Source organism: Bombus impatiens, unplaced genomic scaffold, assembly GCF_000188095.3.
Source record: "Bombus impatiens unplaced genomic scaffold, BIMP_2.2 scf_0321, whole genome shotgun sequence".
NCBI lineage: Eukaryota > Metazoa > Arthropoda > Insecta > Hymenoptera > Apidae > Bombus > Bombus impatiens.
The window spans coordinates 1-17,990 of record NT_176740.1 but is presented as its reverse complement, the minus strand read 5'-3'; the positions used below and the strand labels follow the sequence as shown (position 1 = coordinate 17,990).

Below are 17,990 nucleotides of genomic sequence, written 5' to 3'. Positions count from 1 at the left end.
GTAATTGCCCTTTTAGAAGCTTTACCACCAGCCACAGCCGAACCTTCACAACCTTGCTTGCCATCTCCTTGTGGTCCAAATTCAGAGTGTCGTGTAGTTAACGGAGGTCCATCTTGTCAATGTCTACCAACTTACATTGGAAGTCCACCAAACTGTCGTCCAGAGTGTACAGTTAGCTCTGACTGTTCTCCCAGTCAAGCCTGTATAAGACAAAAATGCAGAGATCCTTGTCCAGGGTCTTGTGGCTCTAACGCACAGTGTACAGTATCGAATCACGTCCCTGTATGTTCGTGTCTAAGCGGGTACACAGGAGATCCTTTCAACAGTTGCAATCTTGCTCCTGTTAAACCAAGTAAGAAAAATTAAAAGCTAGTAATTATGATTAATCTGTAAAAAATGCGAAATATTTTTATTGCCTTTATAGCTGAACCCACGATTATTGACCCCTGTGCATCATCACCTTGTGGTCCCAATGCACGTTGCGACAGTGGAATCTGTACATGTTTACCAGAGTATCAGGGAGATCCTTACATTGGTTGTCGACCAGAATGTGTGTTGAACACAGATTGCCCTCAGAATCGTGCTTGTTTGAGAAACAAGTGTGTTGATCCTTGTCCTGGTACTTGTGGCATAAATGCAGAATGTCTGGTGTACAGTCACGTGCCCATGTGCAGCTGTCCCAACGGAATGGTTGGAAACGCATTTGTTCAGTGCACTGTTCTCCAAGGTACAAATTAAGAAATTTCATTTGCGATGATAATTTAATTCTCAACTCACACGCCTCTGACTGTCTCCCATTATATTTTAACGATAGATACCATAAAAAGAAACCCTTGTTCACCTTCACCATGTGGACCAAACAGTATTTGCCGAGAGATCAATGGACAGCCTGTTTGCTCCTGCGTAGCAGGATTCCTAGGTGCTCCTCCAACTTGTAGACCAGAATGTATACTTAGTTCTGATTGTTCTCTATCAGAAGCTTGTAGTAATCAAAAATGTGTCAATCCTTGTCCTGGCTCATGTGGATTCAGAGCTACTTGTAACGTTGTCAATCATAATCCTATATGCAGCTGCCCACCAGATCTCACTGGCGATCCATTTGTTCAATGTACCCCACGCCGTAAGCAGTGTTCCTTTAAAATTGGATCTTTTGTAGATCTTGTTTCAAAACATAAAGCTTATTCATATATATGTTTTTAGCACCAGAGCCCGTTGTGCCACAAAACCCATGCGAACCTTCTCCATGCGGACCAAATTCTCAATGTAGAGTTGTCAACGATGCTCCCTCATGTTCTTGTTCTCCAGAATTCATAGGCGCACCTCCCAATTGTCGACCGGAATGTGTCAGTAATAGCGAATGTCCTAGTCAGTTTGCTTGCATCAATCAGAAATGCAGAGATCCTTGTCCTGGATCCTGCGGGGCGAACGCGGAGTGTCGTGTTGTCAGTCATACACCGATGTGTGTTTGTCCTGAGGATTATACTGGTGACCCCTTCACGCAGTGTACACCAAGACCACGTAAGGGCCAAGAGTATTCTTTCCCTAATACTTTTTTTCTAAATTACAGTTATCAAAAATTTTTATTCCTCGAAAATATTAAATGATAACGTTAAAACGTTTTAGCTATCCCCGTCGATATTTCTCCATGCACCCCATCACCGTGTGGTTTCAACGCGATATGCAGAGAACAAAGTGGTGTAGGGTCCTGTTCCTGTTTAAATGATTATATTGGCAATCCCTATCAAGGATGTCGCCCAGAATGTGTCGTTGACACTGACTGTTCATCCACATTGAGCTGCATACGCTCTAAATGTCAGGATCCTTGCCCCGGCACCTGTGGTACGAACGCGGAGTGCCAAGTCATCAATCATCGTCCTGCATGCACTTGTCTCCAAGGTTACAGTGGAAATCCCTTCCAATACTGTACAGTAATCCGGGAAATAGGTATGAGTATTTACCCACTCGTCCTGGTATACATTTGACATAAACTCTGACGTATGAAAAGCTTGAAGTTCGAAGTACGAAGCTTGTACTTCGAAAGATTACAAGAAATATTTCTTATAATTCGAAATCCCCATTTTCTAGAAGATAAACCAACGTACAAGGATCCATGCAACCCTTCACCTTGCGGACCAAATAGTCAATGTCGAGTAATTAATGATCAAGGTGTTTGCTCTTGCCTGGCAGAATTCACGGGTACACCTCCCATGTGTCGTCCCGAGTGTACTTTAAATTCAGAATGTTCACAAGATCGTGCGTGTGTTAACCAGAAATGTGTTAATCCATGTCCTGCTTCATGTGGAACTTTTGCCACTTGCGTTGTCAGGAACCATAGTCCAATTTGTGCCTGCCGAGACTCATATACTGGAGATCCGTTCACTAGATGTTTCCCCATTCCACGTAAGGAATTTCGGAAAATTTCAAATTAATGTATATACCTTTCCATATAAAATTAGACTGATTTCTAATTTTGTAATTGCCCTTTTAGAAGCCTTACCACCATCCACAGTCGAACCTTCACAACCGTGTTTGCCATCCCCTTGTGGTCCTAATTCGGAGTGCCGTGTAGTTAACGGAGGTCCATCCTGTCAATGTCTATCAACTTACATTGGAAGTCCACCAAACTGTCGTCCTGAATGTACAGTAAACTCTGATTGTTCCGCAAGCCAGACTTGCATGAGACAAAGGTGCAGAGATCCTTGTCCAGGTTCATGTGGTTCCAATGCCCAGTGCACGGTGCTCAATCACGTTCCTATATGCACCTGTTTCGAAGGATACACTGGAGATCCTTTCAGTAACTGCAATCTCTCTCCCGTCATACCAAGTAAGAAAGATACAAAAATATGACAAATTATAATTTGCGAAGGAGTTCTAAAAAATGAGGAACATGATTTATTTTCCTTTGATAGCTGAACCAACTATTGTTGATCCCTGTGCATCATCACCCTGTGGGCCCAATGCACGTTGCGACAATGGAATATGTACATGTTTGGCAGAATATCAAGGGGACCCTTATATGGGTTGTCGACCAGAATGTGTACTGAACACAGACTGTCCTCAGAATCGGGCTTGTTCAAGGAATAAGTGCATCGATCCTTGTCCTGGTACATGTGGTTTAAATGCAGAATGTTTAGTATACAATCACGTGCCTATGTGTAGCTGTCCCACTGGTATGATTGGAAATGCTTTCGTTCAGTGCACTGTCTTCCAAGGTACAGTTTGTAAAATATTCTTTGCTATATTAGTTCGCTTCTGATTCTCATCTGATCGTCTATCATATTGCCATGATGATAGATACCATAGAAAGAAATCCATGTTCGCCGTCGCCGTGTGGACCAAACAGCGTTTGTCGAGAGATCAATGGTCAGCCTGTCTGTTCCTGCGTAGCAGGATTCTTAGGAGCACCACCAACTTGTAGACCAGAGTGCACAGTCAGTACTGATTGTCCATTGACACAAGCTTGTACTAATCAGAAGTGTGTAAATCCATGTCCGGGTTCATGTGGATTCAGAGCTGTTTGCAATGTTGTCAATCATAATCCTATATGCAGTTGTCCAGCAGACCTCGCTGGTGATCCGTTTGTTCAATGTGTTCCACCACGTAAGATCTATTTCTTCGTATATGATCTCTGAACAAAATTATTATCAAATATATTAATAATTCATACACATATTTTTAGCACCCGAACCCGTAGCCGTGTAGTTAACGGAGGTCCATCCTGTCAATGTCTATCAACTTACATTGGAAGTCCACCAAACTGTCGTCCTGAATGTACAGTAAACTCTGATTGTTCCGCAAGCCAGACTTGCATGAGACAAAGGTGCAGAGATCCTTGTCCAGGTTCATGTGGTTCCAATGCCCAGTGCACGGTGCTCAATCACGTTCCTATATGCACCTGTTTCGAAGGATACACTGGAGATCCTTTCAGTAACTGCAATCTCTCTCCCGTCATACCAAGTAAGAAAGATACAAAAATATGACAAATTATAATTTGCGAAGGAGTTCTAAAAAATGAGGAACATGATTTATTTTCCTTTGATAGCTGAACCAACTATTGTTGATCCCTGTGCATCATCACCCTGTGGGCCCAATGCACGTTGCGACAATGGAATATGTACATGTTTGGCAGAATATCAAGGGGACCCTTATATGGGTTGTCGACCAGAATGTGTACTGAACACAGACTGTCCTCAGAATCGGGCTTGTTCAAGGAATAAGTGCATCGATCCTTGTCCTGGTACATGTGGTTTAAATGCAGAATGTTTAGTATACAATCACGTGCCTATGTGTAGCTGTCCCACTGGTATGATTGGAAATGCTTTCGTTCAGTGCACTGTCTTCCAAGGTACAGTTTGTAAAATATTCTTTGCTATATTAGTTCGCTTCTGATTCTCATCTGATCGTCTATCATATTGCCATGATGATAGATACCATAGAAAGAAATCCATGTTCGCCGTCGCCGTGTGGACCAAACAGCGTTTGTCGAGAGATCAATGGTCAGCCTGTCTGTTCCTGCGTAGCAGGATTCTTAGGAGCACCACCAACTTGTAGACCAGAGTGCACAGTCAGTACTGATTGTCCATTGACACAAGCTTGTACTAATCAGAAGTGTGTAAATCCATGTCCGGGTTCATGTGGATTCAGAGCTGTTTGCAATGTTGTCAATCATAATCCTATATGCAGTTGTCCAGCAGACCTCGCTGGTGATCCGTTTGTTCAATGTGTTCCACCACGTAAGATCTATTTCTTCGTATATGATCTCTGAACAAAATTATTATCAAATATATTAATAATTCATACACATATTTTTAGCACCCGAACCCGTAGTGCCACAAAACCCATGCGAACCTTCTCCATGCGGACCAAATTCTCAATGTAGAGTTGTCAACGATGCTCCCTCATGTTCTTGTTCTCCAGAATTCATAGGCGCACCTCCCAATTGTCGACCGGAATGTGTCAGTAATAGCGAATGTCCTAGTCAGTTTGCTTGCATCAATCAGAAATGCAGAGATCCTTGTCCTGGATCCTGCGGGGCGAACGCGGAGTGTCGTGTTGTCAGTCATACTCCAATGTGTGTTTGTCCTGAGGATTATACTGGTGACCCCTTCACGCAGTGTACACCAAGACCACGTAAGGATGAAGAATTCTTTTTCCAGTTTTCGAATGTTCAAATTATTGCTATTGGAATATTCGTCCCTTTATGGACATAATAAGTAATTTTATTCTATCTAATTATAGTCTCAAATTTTCTGATTTCTCAAAACCGTTCTAGCTGTTCCCGTCAGTCTTTCTCCGTGCACCCCATCACCATGCGGTTTCAATGCGATATGCAAAGAGCAAAACGGTGTTGGATCTTGTTCCTGCTTGTCTGATTACATTGGTAATCCTTATGAAGGGTGTCGACCCGAATGTGTCATTGATACCGATTGTGCATCCACATTGAGCTGTATACGATCCAAATGTCAAGATCCTTGTCCAGGGACTTGTGGTACAAATGCAGAGTGTAAGGTCATAAATCACCGCCCTGCATGTACATGCATTCAAGGTTACAGTGGGAATCCGTTCCAATTCTGTACTCTCATACGGGAGATAGGTATGAAAGAAATTCGAATCGTCATATTTAACAAACATAGTTATGATTACAAATATGGTGAATAACTAGCACTTGAAAAATGAAAATTTTGTAGAAGATGACACGAAATACAAAGACCCGTGCAACCCTTCACCTTGCGGACCCAACAGTCAATGTCGCGTCGTAAATGGGCAAGGTGTCTGCTCTTGTCTACCAGAATTCACGGGTGCTCCTCCTATGTGCCGCCCCGAGTGTACTCTAAATTCCGAGTGCCCTGAAGAACGTGCATGCGTTAACCAGAAATGTGTTAATCCATGCCCTGCTTCATGTGGAACATTCGCCACTTGCGTGGTCAGAAACCATAGCCCGATTTGTGCCTGCAGAGATTCGTATACTGGCGATCCATTCACCAGATGTTTCCCTATTCCACGTGAGAAATTTGAAGCTCGTATTTTAACCGCCCAAAAATTAGACAGATTGTTATAACATGTCTGCTCTTTTAGAAGCTACACCACCTACAGCAATTCAAGTTTCGCAACCTTGTTTGCCCTCTCCTTGTGGTCCAAATTCAGAATGTCGTGTGATCAATGGTGGCCCATCTTGCCAGTGTCGGTCAACTTACGTTGGAAGTCCACCAAACTGTCGGCCAGAATGTACGGTCAACTCCGATTGTTCCCCTAGTCAGGCCTGCATGAGAGAAAAATGCAGGGACCCTTGTCCAGGTTCTTGTGGTTCCAACGCTCAGTGCACGGTGCTCAATCACGTTCCCATATGTTCCTGCTTCAACGGATACACCGGAGATCCTTTCAGCAATTGTTATCCAATTCCGGTGATACCAAGTAAGAAAACCGAATACGTAATACTTAGTAGAATTTGTGAAAGGTTTGACACGCATATGAGACACGTTTATTCTCCTAATAGCGGAACCGTCTGTGGTTGATCCTTGCGCATCATCACCTTGTGGTCCCAATGCACGTTGCGAAAGTGGTATTTGTACATGCTTGACAGACTATCAGGGTGATCCATATGTTGGGTGCCGACCAGAGTGCGTACTGAATACAGATTGTGCCCAGAATCGGGCTTGTTTGAGAAACAAATGTGTCGATCCTTGCCCTGGTACTTGCGGTCGAAACGCGGAATGTCTTGTATACAATCATATACCCATGTGCAGTTGCCCGAGTGGAATGGTTGGAAATGCGTTTGTACTGTGCACTGTCGCTCAAGGTACAGAAACTTCTCTTTCCCTAATTTTCTCCGCAGGCTAGTACTAAGTATTGCTCAGAATATTTACTATATTACCATAATACCAGATACCATAAAGGGCAACCCATGCTCTCCTTCGCCTTGCGGACCAAACAGTATCTGTCGCGAAATCAATGGCCAACCTGTCTGCTCCTGCGTATCTGGATTTTTGGGAACACCGCCTACCTGTAGACCAGAGTGTACAGTCAGCTCCGATTGTCCCCTGACACAAGCTTGTAGCAACCAGAAATGTGTCAATCCATGCTCTGGCACATGTGGGTTCGGAGCCATCTGCAACGTCGTCAATCATAATCCCATATGTGGCTGCCCGCCTGAACTTACAGGCGATCCATTTGTCCAATGTGTCCCCCGACGTAAGATTTCTTGCTTCAGTATCCCAGTTACTAATGAAAATTTAAAAAATCATAATGCTAATTCTCTTTTAGCACCCGAGCCCCCACCGAGCCCGCTGTACCGCAAAATCCATGCGAACCCTCTCCGTGTGGACCCAATGCAGAATGCAGAGTCGTCAATGATTCTCCGTCTTGCACTTGTTTATCTGAATTCATAGGCACCCCACCCAATTGCAGACCCGAGTGTGGCAGCAATAGCGAATGCCCCAGTCAGTTGGCTTGCATCAATCAAAAGTGCAGAGATCCTTGTCCTGGATCTTGTGGGGCCAACGCGGAATGTCGCGTTGTCAGTCATACACCTATGTGTGCCTGTTTGAACGACTATACCGGCGACCCCTTCACTCAGTGTACACCTACGCCACGTAAGGCTTACGAAATCCTTTTCTTGCTTTGAACAATCCGTTTCTGATCTCTAAATTGCTTCTTCAAAATATTGTAGTTGTTCCCGTCAATCTCTCCCCATGTAGTCCATCACCGTGTGGTTTCAATGCTATATGCAAAGAACAAAACGGTGTCGGATCATGTTCCTGTGCTGCTGATTACGTCGGCAACCCTTATGAAGGATGCCGCCCCGAATGTGTCGTTGACACTGACTGTCCGTCTACACTGAGCTGTATACGTTCCAAATGTCAAGATCCTTGTCCAGGTACCTGTGGCACTAACGCAGAATGCAAGGTTATCAATCACAGGCCTGCGTGCACATGCGTTCCGGGTTACAGTGGAAATCCCTTCCAATACTGCTCTGTAATACCCGCAATAGGTACGATAGATTCAGATTTTCTGGAATGTAATGACCATGAGCTAAAATTTATGCCTCATCTAAAGCTGACCAAAGCAGACATTTATTCGTTCTTTCCGTGATTTAAAATATAAAACAAAATCTCTTGCAGAGGACGAAACGAAGTATAAGGATCCCTGCAGCCCTTCGCCTTGCGGACCCAACAGCCAGTGTCGCGTAGTAAACGGACAAGGAGTTTGCTCCTGTCTGCCAGAATTCACTGGCACGCCACCCATGTGCCGCCCCGAGTGTACTTTAAATTCGGAATGCCCACTAGATCGTGCCTGTGTTAGTCAGAAATGTGTTAATCCATGCCCTGCTTCATGTGGAACATTTGCCACTTGCGTTGTCAGGAACCATAGCCCAATTTGTGCCTGCAGAGACTCATATACCGGAGATCCGTTCACTAGATGTTTCCCCGTTCCACGTGAGATATACCAAACACGTATTTATATTTCCGGAAAATCAGATAGATTGTTCATATCATATTTCGTCTTTTAGAAGCTACACCACCTACTGCAATTGAAGTTTCGCAACCTTGTTTGCCCTCTCCTTGTGGTCCAAATTCTGAATGTCGTGTGGTGTCTGCCAGAATTCACTGGCACGCCACCCATGTGCCGCCCCGAGTGTACTTTAAATTCGGAATGCCCACTAGATCGTGCCTGTGTTAGTCAGAAATGTGTTAATCCATGCCCTGCTTCATGTGGAACATTTGCCACTTGCGTTGTCAGGAACCATAGCCCAATTTGTGCCTGCAGAGACTCATATACCGGAGATCCGTTCACTAGATGTTTCCCCGTTCCACGTGAGATATACCAAACACGTATTTATATTTCCGGAAAATCAGATAGATTGTTCATATCATATTTCGTCTTTTAGAAGCTACACCACCTACTGCAATTGAAGTTTCGCAACCTTGTTTGCCCTCTCCTTGTGGTCCAAATTCAGAATGTCGTGTGATCAATGGTGGCCCATCTTGCCAGTGTCGGTCAACTTACGTTGGAAGTCCACCAAACTGTCGGCCAGAATGTACGGTCAACTCCGATTGTTCCCCTAGTCAGGCCTGCATGAGAGAAAAATGCAGGGACCCTTGTCCAGGTTCTTGTGGTTCCAACGCTCAGTGCACGGTGCTCAATCACGTTCCTATATGTTCCTGCTTCAACGGATACACCGGAGATCCTTTCAGCAATTGTTATCCAATTCCGGTGACACCAAGTAAGAAAGCCGAAGACGTAACATTCAGTAGAATTTGTGAAAGGTTTGACACGCATATGAGACACGTTTATTCTCCTAATAGTTGAACCGTCGGTTGTTGACCCTTGCTCATCATCACCTTGTGGTCCCAATGCACGCTGTGAAAGTGGAGTCTGTACATGCTTGACAGACTATCAGGGTGATCCATATGTTGGATGCCGACCAGAGTGTGTACTCAATACCGATTGTGCTCAAAATCGCGCTTGTTTGAGAAACAAATGCGTCGATCCTTGCCCTGGTACTTGTGGTCGAAATGCAGAGTGTCTAGTATACAATCATGTGCCCATGTGTAGTTGCCCAAGTGGAATGGTTGGAAATGCATTCGTACTGTGCACTGTCGCTCAAGGTACACTTTAGAAACTTCGTTGCCTATTTCTAATCCATATCGCTGGGTATTAACCGTCCGTAATACTGCCATTTACGTTAGGACACTCAATTGTATATTATTTAGTTTGACTTCTTAATATCTTAGAAATATTCTTAATGATCGCAATTGCCTAAATATTACGTGTAAACAGAACGTCAATAAGTGCATGTTCATTGAGTTTACAACTCAGAATATTACAATCGTGTTAAATATATATATAAAGCAACGATACTAGCCGATAGCTGGATTATTCATACCGACTGTATCGCTATTCAAAATACTTACTGTAGCGCTGTTCTGAATTTTTGCCACTTTTCATTATATCAGATACCGAAAAGGGTAACCCATGCTCTCCTTCGCCATGTGGACCAAACAGTATCTGTCGAGAAATCAATGGACAACCTGTCTGCTCCTGTTTGCTCTTGCGTAGCAGGATACTTAGGAGCACCACCAACTTGCAGACCAGAATGTACAGTCAGTTCCGATTGTCCACCGACACAGGCTTGCACCAATCAGAAATGTGTCAATCCTTGCCCTGGTACATGTGGGTTTAGAGCCATTTGCAATGTTGTCAATCATAATCCGATATGCAGCTGTCCACCTGAACTCTCTGGCGATCCATTTGTCCAATGTGTCCCACGACGTAAGATTTCTTGCTTCAGTATTCTAGTTACTAGTTACTAAACTACAATTTTAACAAACATAATGGTAATTCATTTTTAGCTCCCGAGCCCGCTGTACCGCAAAATCCATGCGAACCCTCTCCGTGTGGACCCAATGCAGAATGCAGAGTCGTCAATGATTCTCCGTCTTGCACTTGTTTATCTGAATTCATAGGCACCCCACCCAATTGCAGACCCGAGTGTGGCAGCAATAGCGAATGCCCCAGTCAGTTGGCTTGCATCAATCAGAAGTGCAGAGATCCTTGTCCTGGATCCTGCGGGGCAAACGCGGAGTGTCGTGTTGTTAGTCATACCCCTATGTGTGCCTGTTTGAATGACTATACCGGCGACCCCTTCACTCAGTGTACACCTACGCCACGTAAGGCTTACGAAATCCTTTTCTTGCTTTGAACAATCCGTTTCTGATTTCTAAATTGCTTCTTAAAAACATTGTAGTTGTTCCCGTCAATCTCTCCCCATGTAGTCCATCACCGTGTGGTTTCAATGCTATATGCAAAGAACAAAATGGTGTCGGATCATGTTCCTGTGCTGCTGATTACATCGGCAACCCTTATGAAGGATGCCGCCCCGAATGTGTCGTTGACACTGACTGTCCATCTACACTGAGCTGTATACGTTCCAAATGTCAAGATCCCTGTCCAGGTACCTGTGGCACTAATGCAGAATGCAAGGTCATCAATCACCGGCCTGCATGCAGTTGCCTTCCGGGTTACAGTGGAAATCCCTTCCAGTATTGCTCGATAGTGCCCGCAATAGGTACGATGTATTTTAATTTTTGTCAATCATCAAGATAATGAACCAAGTTTTACGTCTTATCTAAAGCTGTATAAAGCAGAAATTTATTCGTCTGTTTCGTGGTGTAAAACACGAATTAAAATCTCTTGCAGAGGATGAGACGAAGTATAAGGATCCCTGCAGTCCTTCGCCTTGTGGTCCCAACAGTCAGTGTCGCGTAGTAAACGGACAAGGTGTCTGCTCTTGTCTGGCAGAATTCACGGGTACACCTCCCATGTGTCGTCCCGAATGTACTTTAAATTCAGAATGTCCGCAAGATCGTGCCTGCGTTAACCAGAAATGTGTTAATCCATGCCCTGCTTCGTGTGGAACTTTCGCCACTTGCGTTGTCAGGAACCATAGCCCAATTTGTGCCTGCCGAGACTCATATACTGGAGATCCATTCACTAGATGTTTCCCCATCCAACGTAAGGAATTTCGGAAAATTTGAAATTAATGTATATACTTTTTGATATAAAATTAGACTGATTTCTAATTTTGTAATTGCCCTTTTAGAAGCCTTACCACCATCCACAGTCGAACCTTCACAACCGTGTTTGCCATCCCCTTGTGGCCCTAATTCGGAGTGCCGTGTAGTTAACGGAGGTCCATCCTGTCAATGTTTATCATTCGGCAACCCTTATGAAGGATGCCGCCCCGAATGTGTCGTTGACACTGACTGTCCATCTACACTGAGCTGTATACGTTCCAAATGTCAAGATCCCTGTCCAGGTACCTGTGGCACTAATGCAGAATGCAAGGTCATCAATCACCGGCCTGCATGCAGTTGCCTTCCGGGTTACAGTGGAAATCCCTTCCAGTATTGCTCGATAGTGCCCGCAATAGGTACGATGTATTTTAATTTTTGTCAATCATCAAGATAATGAACCAAGTTTTACGTCTTATCTAAAGCTGTATAAAGCAGAAATTTATTCGTCTGTTTCGTGGTGTAAAACACGAATTAAAATCTCTTGCAGAGGATGAGACGAAGTATAAGGATCCCTGCAGTCCTTCGCCTTGTGGTCCCAACAGTCAGTGTCGCGTAGTAAACGGACAAGGTGTCTGCTCTTGTCTGGCAGAATTCACGGGTACACCTCCCATGTGTCGTCCCGAATGTACTTTAAATTCAGAATGTCCGCAAGATCGTGCCTGCGTTAACCAGAAATGTGTTAATCCATGCCCTGCTTCGTGTGGAACTTTCGCCACTTGCGTTGTCAGAAACCATAGTCCAATTTGTGCCTGCCGAGACTCATATACCGGAGATCCATTCACTAGATGTTTCCCCATCCCACGTAAGGAATTTCAGAAAATTTCAAAGTAATTTATATTCTTTTTGATATAACAGTAGACTGATTTCTAATTTTATAATTGCCCTTTTAGAAGCCTTACCACCATCCACAGTCGAACCTTCACAACCGTGTTTGCCATCCCCTTGTGGCCCTAATTCGGAGTGCCGTGTAGTTAACGGAGGTCCATCCTGTCAATGTTTATCATCTTACATTGGAAGTCCACCAAACTGTCGTCCAGAATGTACAGTAAACTCTGACTGTTCACCTAGTCAAGCCTGCATGAGAGAAAAATGCAGGGACCCTTGTCCAGGCTCCTGTGGTTCCAACGCTCAGTGCACGGTGCTCAATCATGTTCCTATATGTTCCTGCTTCAATGGATACACTGGTGATCCCTTCAGCAACTGTTACCCTGCTCCCGTGGCACCAAGTAAGAAAGTTAAAAACGTAACATTCAGTAGAAATTGTAAAAAGTTTGAAATTTATGTGATACACGTTAATTTTTCTAATAGCGGAACCGTCAGTGGTTGATCCTTGCGCATCATCACCTTGTGGTCCCAATGCACGTTGCGAAAGTGGTATTTGTACGTGCTTGACAGACTATCAGGGTGATCCATACGTTGGGTGCCGACCAGAGTGCGTACTGAATACAGATTGTGCCCAGAATCGCGCTTGTTTGAGAAACAAATGTGTCGATCCTTGCCCTGGTACTTGCGGTCGAAATGCAGAGTGTCTAGTATACAATCATGTGCCCATGTGCAGTTGTCCAAGTGGAATGGTTGGAAATGCGTTCGTTCTGTGTACTGTCGCTCAAGGTACATCTTAGAAACTTCTTCCATTGCCCTAATTTTCTTTACTGCATGGTACTATGGAAGTTTCCAGAACATTTACCAAATTGTCATGATAATAGATACCGTAAAGGGCAAGCCATGCTCTCCTTCGCCTTGTGGGCCAAACAGCGTCTGTCGAGAAATCAATGGACAATCTGTCTGCTCCTGTGTATCTGGATTCTTGGGAACTCCACCTACATGTAGACCAGAGTGTACAATCAGCTCTGATTGTCCTTTGACACAGGCTTGTAGCAATCAGAAATGTGTCAATCCATGTTCTGGTACATGCGGGTTCAGGGCCACCTGCAATGTCGTCAATCATAATCCCATATGTAGCTGTCCACCAGAACTTACAGGCGATCCATTCATTCAATGTGCGCCGAGACGTAAGATTTGTTCCTTCAATATGTCACTTATTCAGGAAATTTTTAAGAAACATAATAGTAACTTACACGTGTAATTTTAGCACCCGAGCCCATTGTACCACAAAATCCATGCGAACCCTCTCCGTGTGGACCCAATGCAGAATGCCGAGTCATCAATGATGCTCCCTCTTGCTCTTGTTTATCGGAATACACAGGCGCCCCACCCAATTGCAGACCCGAATGTGGCAGTAATAGCGAATGTCCAAATCAGTTGGCTTGCATCAATCAGAAATGCAGAGATCCTTGTCCTGGATCCTGCGGGGCAAACGCGGAGTGCCGTGTTGTCAGTCATACCCCTATGTGTGCCTGTTTGAACGACTATACTGGTGATCCCTTCAGTCAATGTTCTCCTATACCAGGTAAGGCTCGCGAAAACCTTTTCTTCTTTTTTAATAATTAGTTTCTGTTCACTAAGTCAATTCGTAAAAAAATTTTAGCTGTTCCCGTGAATCTTACGCCATGTAGTCCATCACCTTGTGGCTTTAACGCTATATGCAAAGAGCGAAATGGCGTAGGTTCCTGTTCCTGTTTATCTGATTATATCGGAAACCCCTACGATGGGTGTCGTCCCGAGTGTGTCGTTGACAGTGATTGTCCATCTACACTGAGCTGTATACGTTCCAAATGTCAAGACCCCTGCCCTGGTGCCTGTGGCACAAACACGGAGTGCAAAGTCATTAATCACCGACCTGCGTGCACATGCATTCCGGGTTACAGTGGAAATCCCTTCCAATACTGCTCCATAATGCCCGCAATAGGTACGATATATTTTAATTTTCGTCAATCATCAAGATAATGACCCAAGATTTAGGTCTTTTCTAAAGTTGATCAAAGCAGAAATTTATTCGTCTGCTTCGTGATGTAATAGATGAATTAATATCTCTTGTAGAGGATGAAACGCAAAATAAGGATCCGTGCAACCCTTCACCTTGCGGTCCAAACAGTCAATGTCGCATCGTAAATGGGCAAGGTGTCTGCTCTTGCCTGGCTGAATTCACTGGCACACCTCCCATGTGTCGTCCCGAATGTACTTTAAATTCAGAATGTCCTCAAGATCTTGCATGCGTTAAGCAGAAATGTGTTAATCCATGCCCTGCTTCGTGTGGAACTTTCGCCACTTGCGTTGTCAGGAACCATAGCCCAATTTGTGCCTGCCGAGACTCATATACCGGAGATCCATTCACTAGATGTTTCCCCATCCCACGTAAGGAATTTCAGAAAATTTCAAAGTAATTTATATTCTTTTTGATATAACAGTAGACTGATTTCTAATTTTATAATTGCCCTTTTAGAAGCCTTACCACCATCCACAGTCGAACCTTCACAACCGTGTTTGCCATCCCCTTGTGGTCCTAATTCGGAGTGCCGTGTTGTTAACGGAGGTCCTTCTTGTCAATGTCTATCAACTTACATTGGAAGTCCACCAAACTGTCGTCCAGAATGTACAGTAAACTCTGACTGTTCACCTAGTCAAGCCTGCATGAGAGAAAAATGCAGGGACCCTTGTCCAGGCTCCTGTGGTTCCAACGCTCAGTGCACGGTGCTCAATCATGTTCCTATATGTTCCTGCTTCAATGGATACACTGGAGATCCCTTCAGCAACTGTTACCCTGCTCCCGTGGCACCAAGTAAGAAAGTTAAAAACGTACCTTCGCCTTGCGGACCCAACAGTCAATGTCGCGTCGTAAATGGGCAAGGTGTCTGCTCTTGTCTACCAGAATTCACGGGTGCTCCTCCTATGTGCCGCCCCGAGTGTACTCTAAATTCCGAGTGCCCTGAAGAACGTGCATGCGTTAACCAGAAATGTGTTAATCCATGCCCTGCTTCGTGTGGAACTTTCGCCACTTGCGTTGTCAGAAACCATAGTCCAATTTGTGCCTGCCGAGACTCATATACCGGAGATCCATTCACTAGATGTTTCCCCATCCCACGTAAGGAATTTCAGAAAATTTCAAAGTAATTTATATTCTTTTTGATATAACAGTAGACTGATTTCTAATTTTATAATTGCCCTTTTAGAAGCCTTACCACCATCCACAGTCGAACCTTCACAACCGTGTTTGCCATCCCCTTGTGGTCCTAATTCGGAGTGCCGTGTTGTTAACGGAGGTCCTTCTTGTCAATGTCTATCAACTTACATTGGAAGTCCACCAAACTGTCGTCCAGAATGTACAGTAAACTCTGACTGTTCACCTAGTCAAGCCTGCATGAGAGAAAAATGCAGGGACCCTTGTCCAGGCTCCTGTGGTTCCAACGCTCAGTGCACGGTGCTCAATCATGTTCCTATATGTTCCTGCTTCAATGGATACACTGGAGATCCCTTCAGCAACTGTTACCCTGCTCCCGTGGCACCAAGTAAGAAAGTTAAAAACGTAACATTCAGTAGAAATTGTAAAAAGTTTGAAATTTATGTGATGCACGTTAATTTTTCTAATAGCGGAACCGTCAGCGGTTGATCCTTGCGCATCATCACCTTGTGGTCCCAATGCACGTTGCGAAAGTGGTATTTGTACATGTCTGGCAGACTATCAGGGTGATCCATATCTTGGATGCCGACCAGAGTGCGTACTGAATACCGATTGTGCCCAGAACCGCGCTTGTTTGCGAAAGAAATGTGTCGATCCTTGCCCTGGTACTTGCGGTCGAAATGCAGAGTGTCTAGTATACAATCATGTGCCCATGTGCAGTTGTCCAAGTGGAATGGTTGGAAATGCGTTCGTTCTGTGTACTGTCGTTCAAGGTACATCTTAGAAAATTCTTCCATTCCCCTAATTTCCTTTGCTGCATGGTACTATAGCAGTGCTCAGAATATTTACCAAATTATCATAATAACAGATACCGTAAAGGGTAACCCATGCTCTCCATCACCTTGTGGACCAAACAGCGTCTGTCGAGAGATCAATGGTCAACCTGTCTGCTCCTGCGTAGCAGGATTCTTAGGAGCACCACCGTCCTGTAGACCGGAGTGTACAGTCAGTTCCGATTGTCCTCTGACACAAGCTTGTAGCAACCAGAAATGTGTCAATCCATGCTCTGGAACATGCGGGTTCAGAGCCACTTGCAACGTCGTCAATCATAATCCCATATGTGGCTGCCCACCTGAGCTTACAGGCGACCCATTTGTCCAATGTGTCCCACGACGTGAGATTTTTTGCTTCAGTATTCCAGTAACTAGCTACTAAACTTCAATTTTAACAAACATAATGGTAATTCATTTTTAGCTCCCGAGCCCGCTGTACCGCAAAATCCATGCGAACCCTCTCCGTGTGGACCCAATGCAGAATGCAGAGTCGTCAATGATTCTCCGTCTTGCACTTGTTTATCTGAATTCATAGGCACCCCACCCAATTGCAGACCCGAGTGTGGCAGCAATAGCGAATGCCCCAGTCAGTTGGCTTGCATCAATCAGAAGTGCAGAGATCCTTGTCCTGGATCCTGCGGGGCAAACGCGGAGTGTCGTGTTGTCAGTCATACCCCTATGTGTGCCTGTTTGAATGACTATACCGGCGACCCCTTCTCTCAATGTACACCTACGCCACGTAAGACTTACGAAATCCTTTTCTTGCTTTGAACATTCCGTTTCTGATCTCTAAATTGCTTCTTCAAAACATTGTAGTTGTTCCCGTCAATCTCTCCCCATGTAGTCCATCACCGTGCGGTTTCAATGCTATATGCAAAGAACAAAATGGTGTCGGATCATGTTCCTGTGCTGCTGATTACATCGGCAACCCTTATGAAGGATGCCGCCCCGAATGTGTCGTTGATACTGACTGTCCATCTACACTGAGCTGTATACGTTCCAAATGTCAAGACCCATGTCCGGGCACCTGTAGTCCAAACGCAGAGTGCAAGGTCATCAATCATCGGCCAGCGTGCTCATGCATTCCTGGTTACAGTGGAAATCCCTTCCAGTACTGCTCGATAGTGCCCGCAATAGGTACGATGTATTTTAATTTTCGTCAATCATCAAGATAATGACCCAAGATTTACGTCTTTTCTAAAGTTGATCAAAGCAGAAATTTATTCGTCTGTTTCATGATGTAAAACATGAATTTAAATCTCTTGCAGAGGATGAGATGAATTATAAGGATCCCTGCAGTCCTTCGCCTTGCGGACCCAACAGTCAGTGTCGCGTAGTAAACGGGCAAAGTGTCTGCTCTTGTCTAGCAGAATTCACTGGCACACCACCCATGTGCCGTCCCGAGTGTACTTTAAATTCAGAATGTCCTCAAGATCGTGCATGCGTTAACCAGAAATGTGTTAATCCATGCCCTGCTTCGTGTGGAACTTTCGCCACTTGCGTTGTCAGAAACCATAGTCCAATTTGTGCCTGCCGAGACTCATATACCGGAGATCCATTCACTAG

At 44.6% G+C, this 17,990-nt stretch overlaps 1 protein-coding gene across 1 annotated transcript in view; it reads left to right on the top strand.

The window, feature by feature from the left end:
• LOC100746456 overlaps window positions 1-17,985 on the top strand; it is a gene marked incomplete at its 3' end in the record, with an annotated part of 87,785 nt that extends 69,800 nt beyond the window's left edge. The window contains 44 exon segments of the mRNA XM_033320643.1: window positions 17-352; window positions 425-1,129; window positions 1,201-1,518; window positions 1,624-1,944; window positions 2,086-2,400; window positions 2,489-2,834; window positions 2,923-3,212; window positions 3,295-3,600; window positions 3,703-3,957; window positions 4,043-4,345; window positions 4,428-4,733; window positions 4,813-5,130; window positions 5,273-5,593; window positions 5,688-6,002; window positions 6,076-6,411; window positions 6,494-6,796; window positions 6,883-7,188; window positions 7,269-7,589; window positions 7,667-7,987; window positions 8,118-8,432; window positions 8,507-8,585; window positions 8,587-8,810; window positions 8,885-9,220; window positions 9,303-9,605; window positions 9,954-10,033; window positions 10,035-10,269; window positions 10,350-10,667; window positions 10,745-11,065; window positions 11,197-11,504; window positions 11,557-11,929; window positions 12,061-12,375; window positions 12,464-12,799; window positions 12,882-13,184; window positions 13,280-13,585; window positions 13,666-13,983; window positions 14,062-14,382; window positions 14,514-14,828; window positions 14,917-15,555; window positions 15,644-15,979; window positions 16,062-16,364; window positions 16,460-16,765; window positions 16,846-17,163; window positions 17,241-17,561; window positions 17,693-17,985. Of these exon segments, the coding sequence (XP_033176534.1) occupies window positions 17-352; window positions 425-1,129; window positions 1,201-1,518; window positions 1,624-1,944; window positions 2,086-2,400; window positions 2,489-2,834; window positions 2,923-3,212; window positions 3,295-3,600; window positions 3,703-3,957; window positions 4,043-4,345; window positions 4,428-4,733; window positions 4,813-5,130; window positions 5,273-5,593; window positions 5,688-6,002; window positions 6,076-6,411; window positions 6,494-6,796; window positions 6,883-7,188; window positions 7,269-7,589; window positions 7,667-7,987; window positions 8,118-8,432; window positions 8,507-8,585; window positions 8,587-8,810; window positions 8,885-9,220; window positions 9,303-9,605; window positions 9,954-10,033; window positions 10,035-10,269; window positions 10,350-10,667; window positions 10,745-11,065; window positions 11,197-11,504; window positions 11,557-11,929; window positions 12,061-12,375; window positions 12,464-12,799; window positions 12,882-13,184; window positions 13,280-13,585; window positions 13,666-13,983; window positions 14,062-14,382; window positions 14,514-14,828; window positions 14,917-15,555; window positions 15,644-15,979; window positions 16,062-16,364; window positions 16,460-16,765; window positions 16,846-17,163; window positions 17,241-17,561; window positions 17,693-17,985 (13,964 nt within the window).
• Window positions 17,986-17,990: the final 5 nt, after the last annotated feature.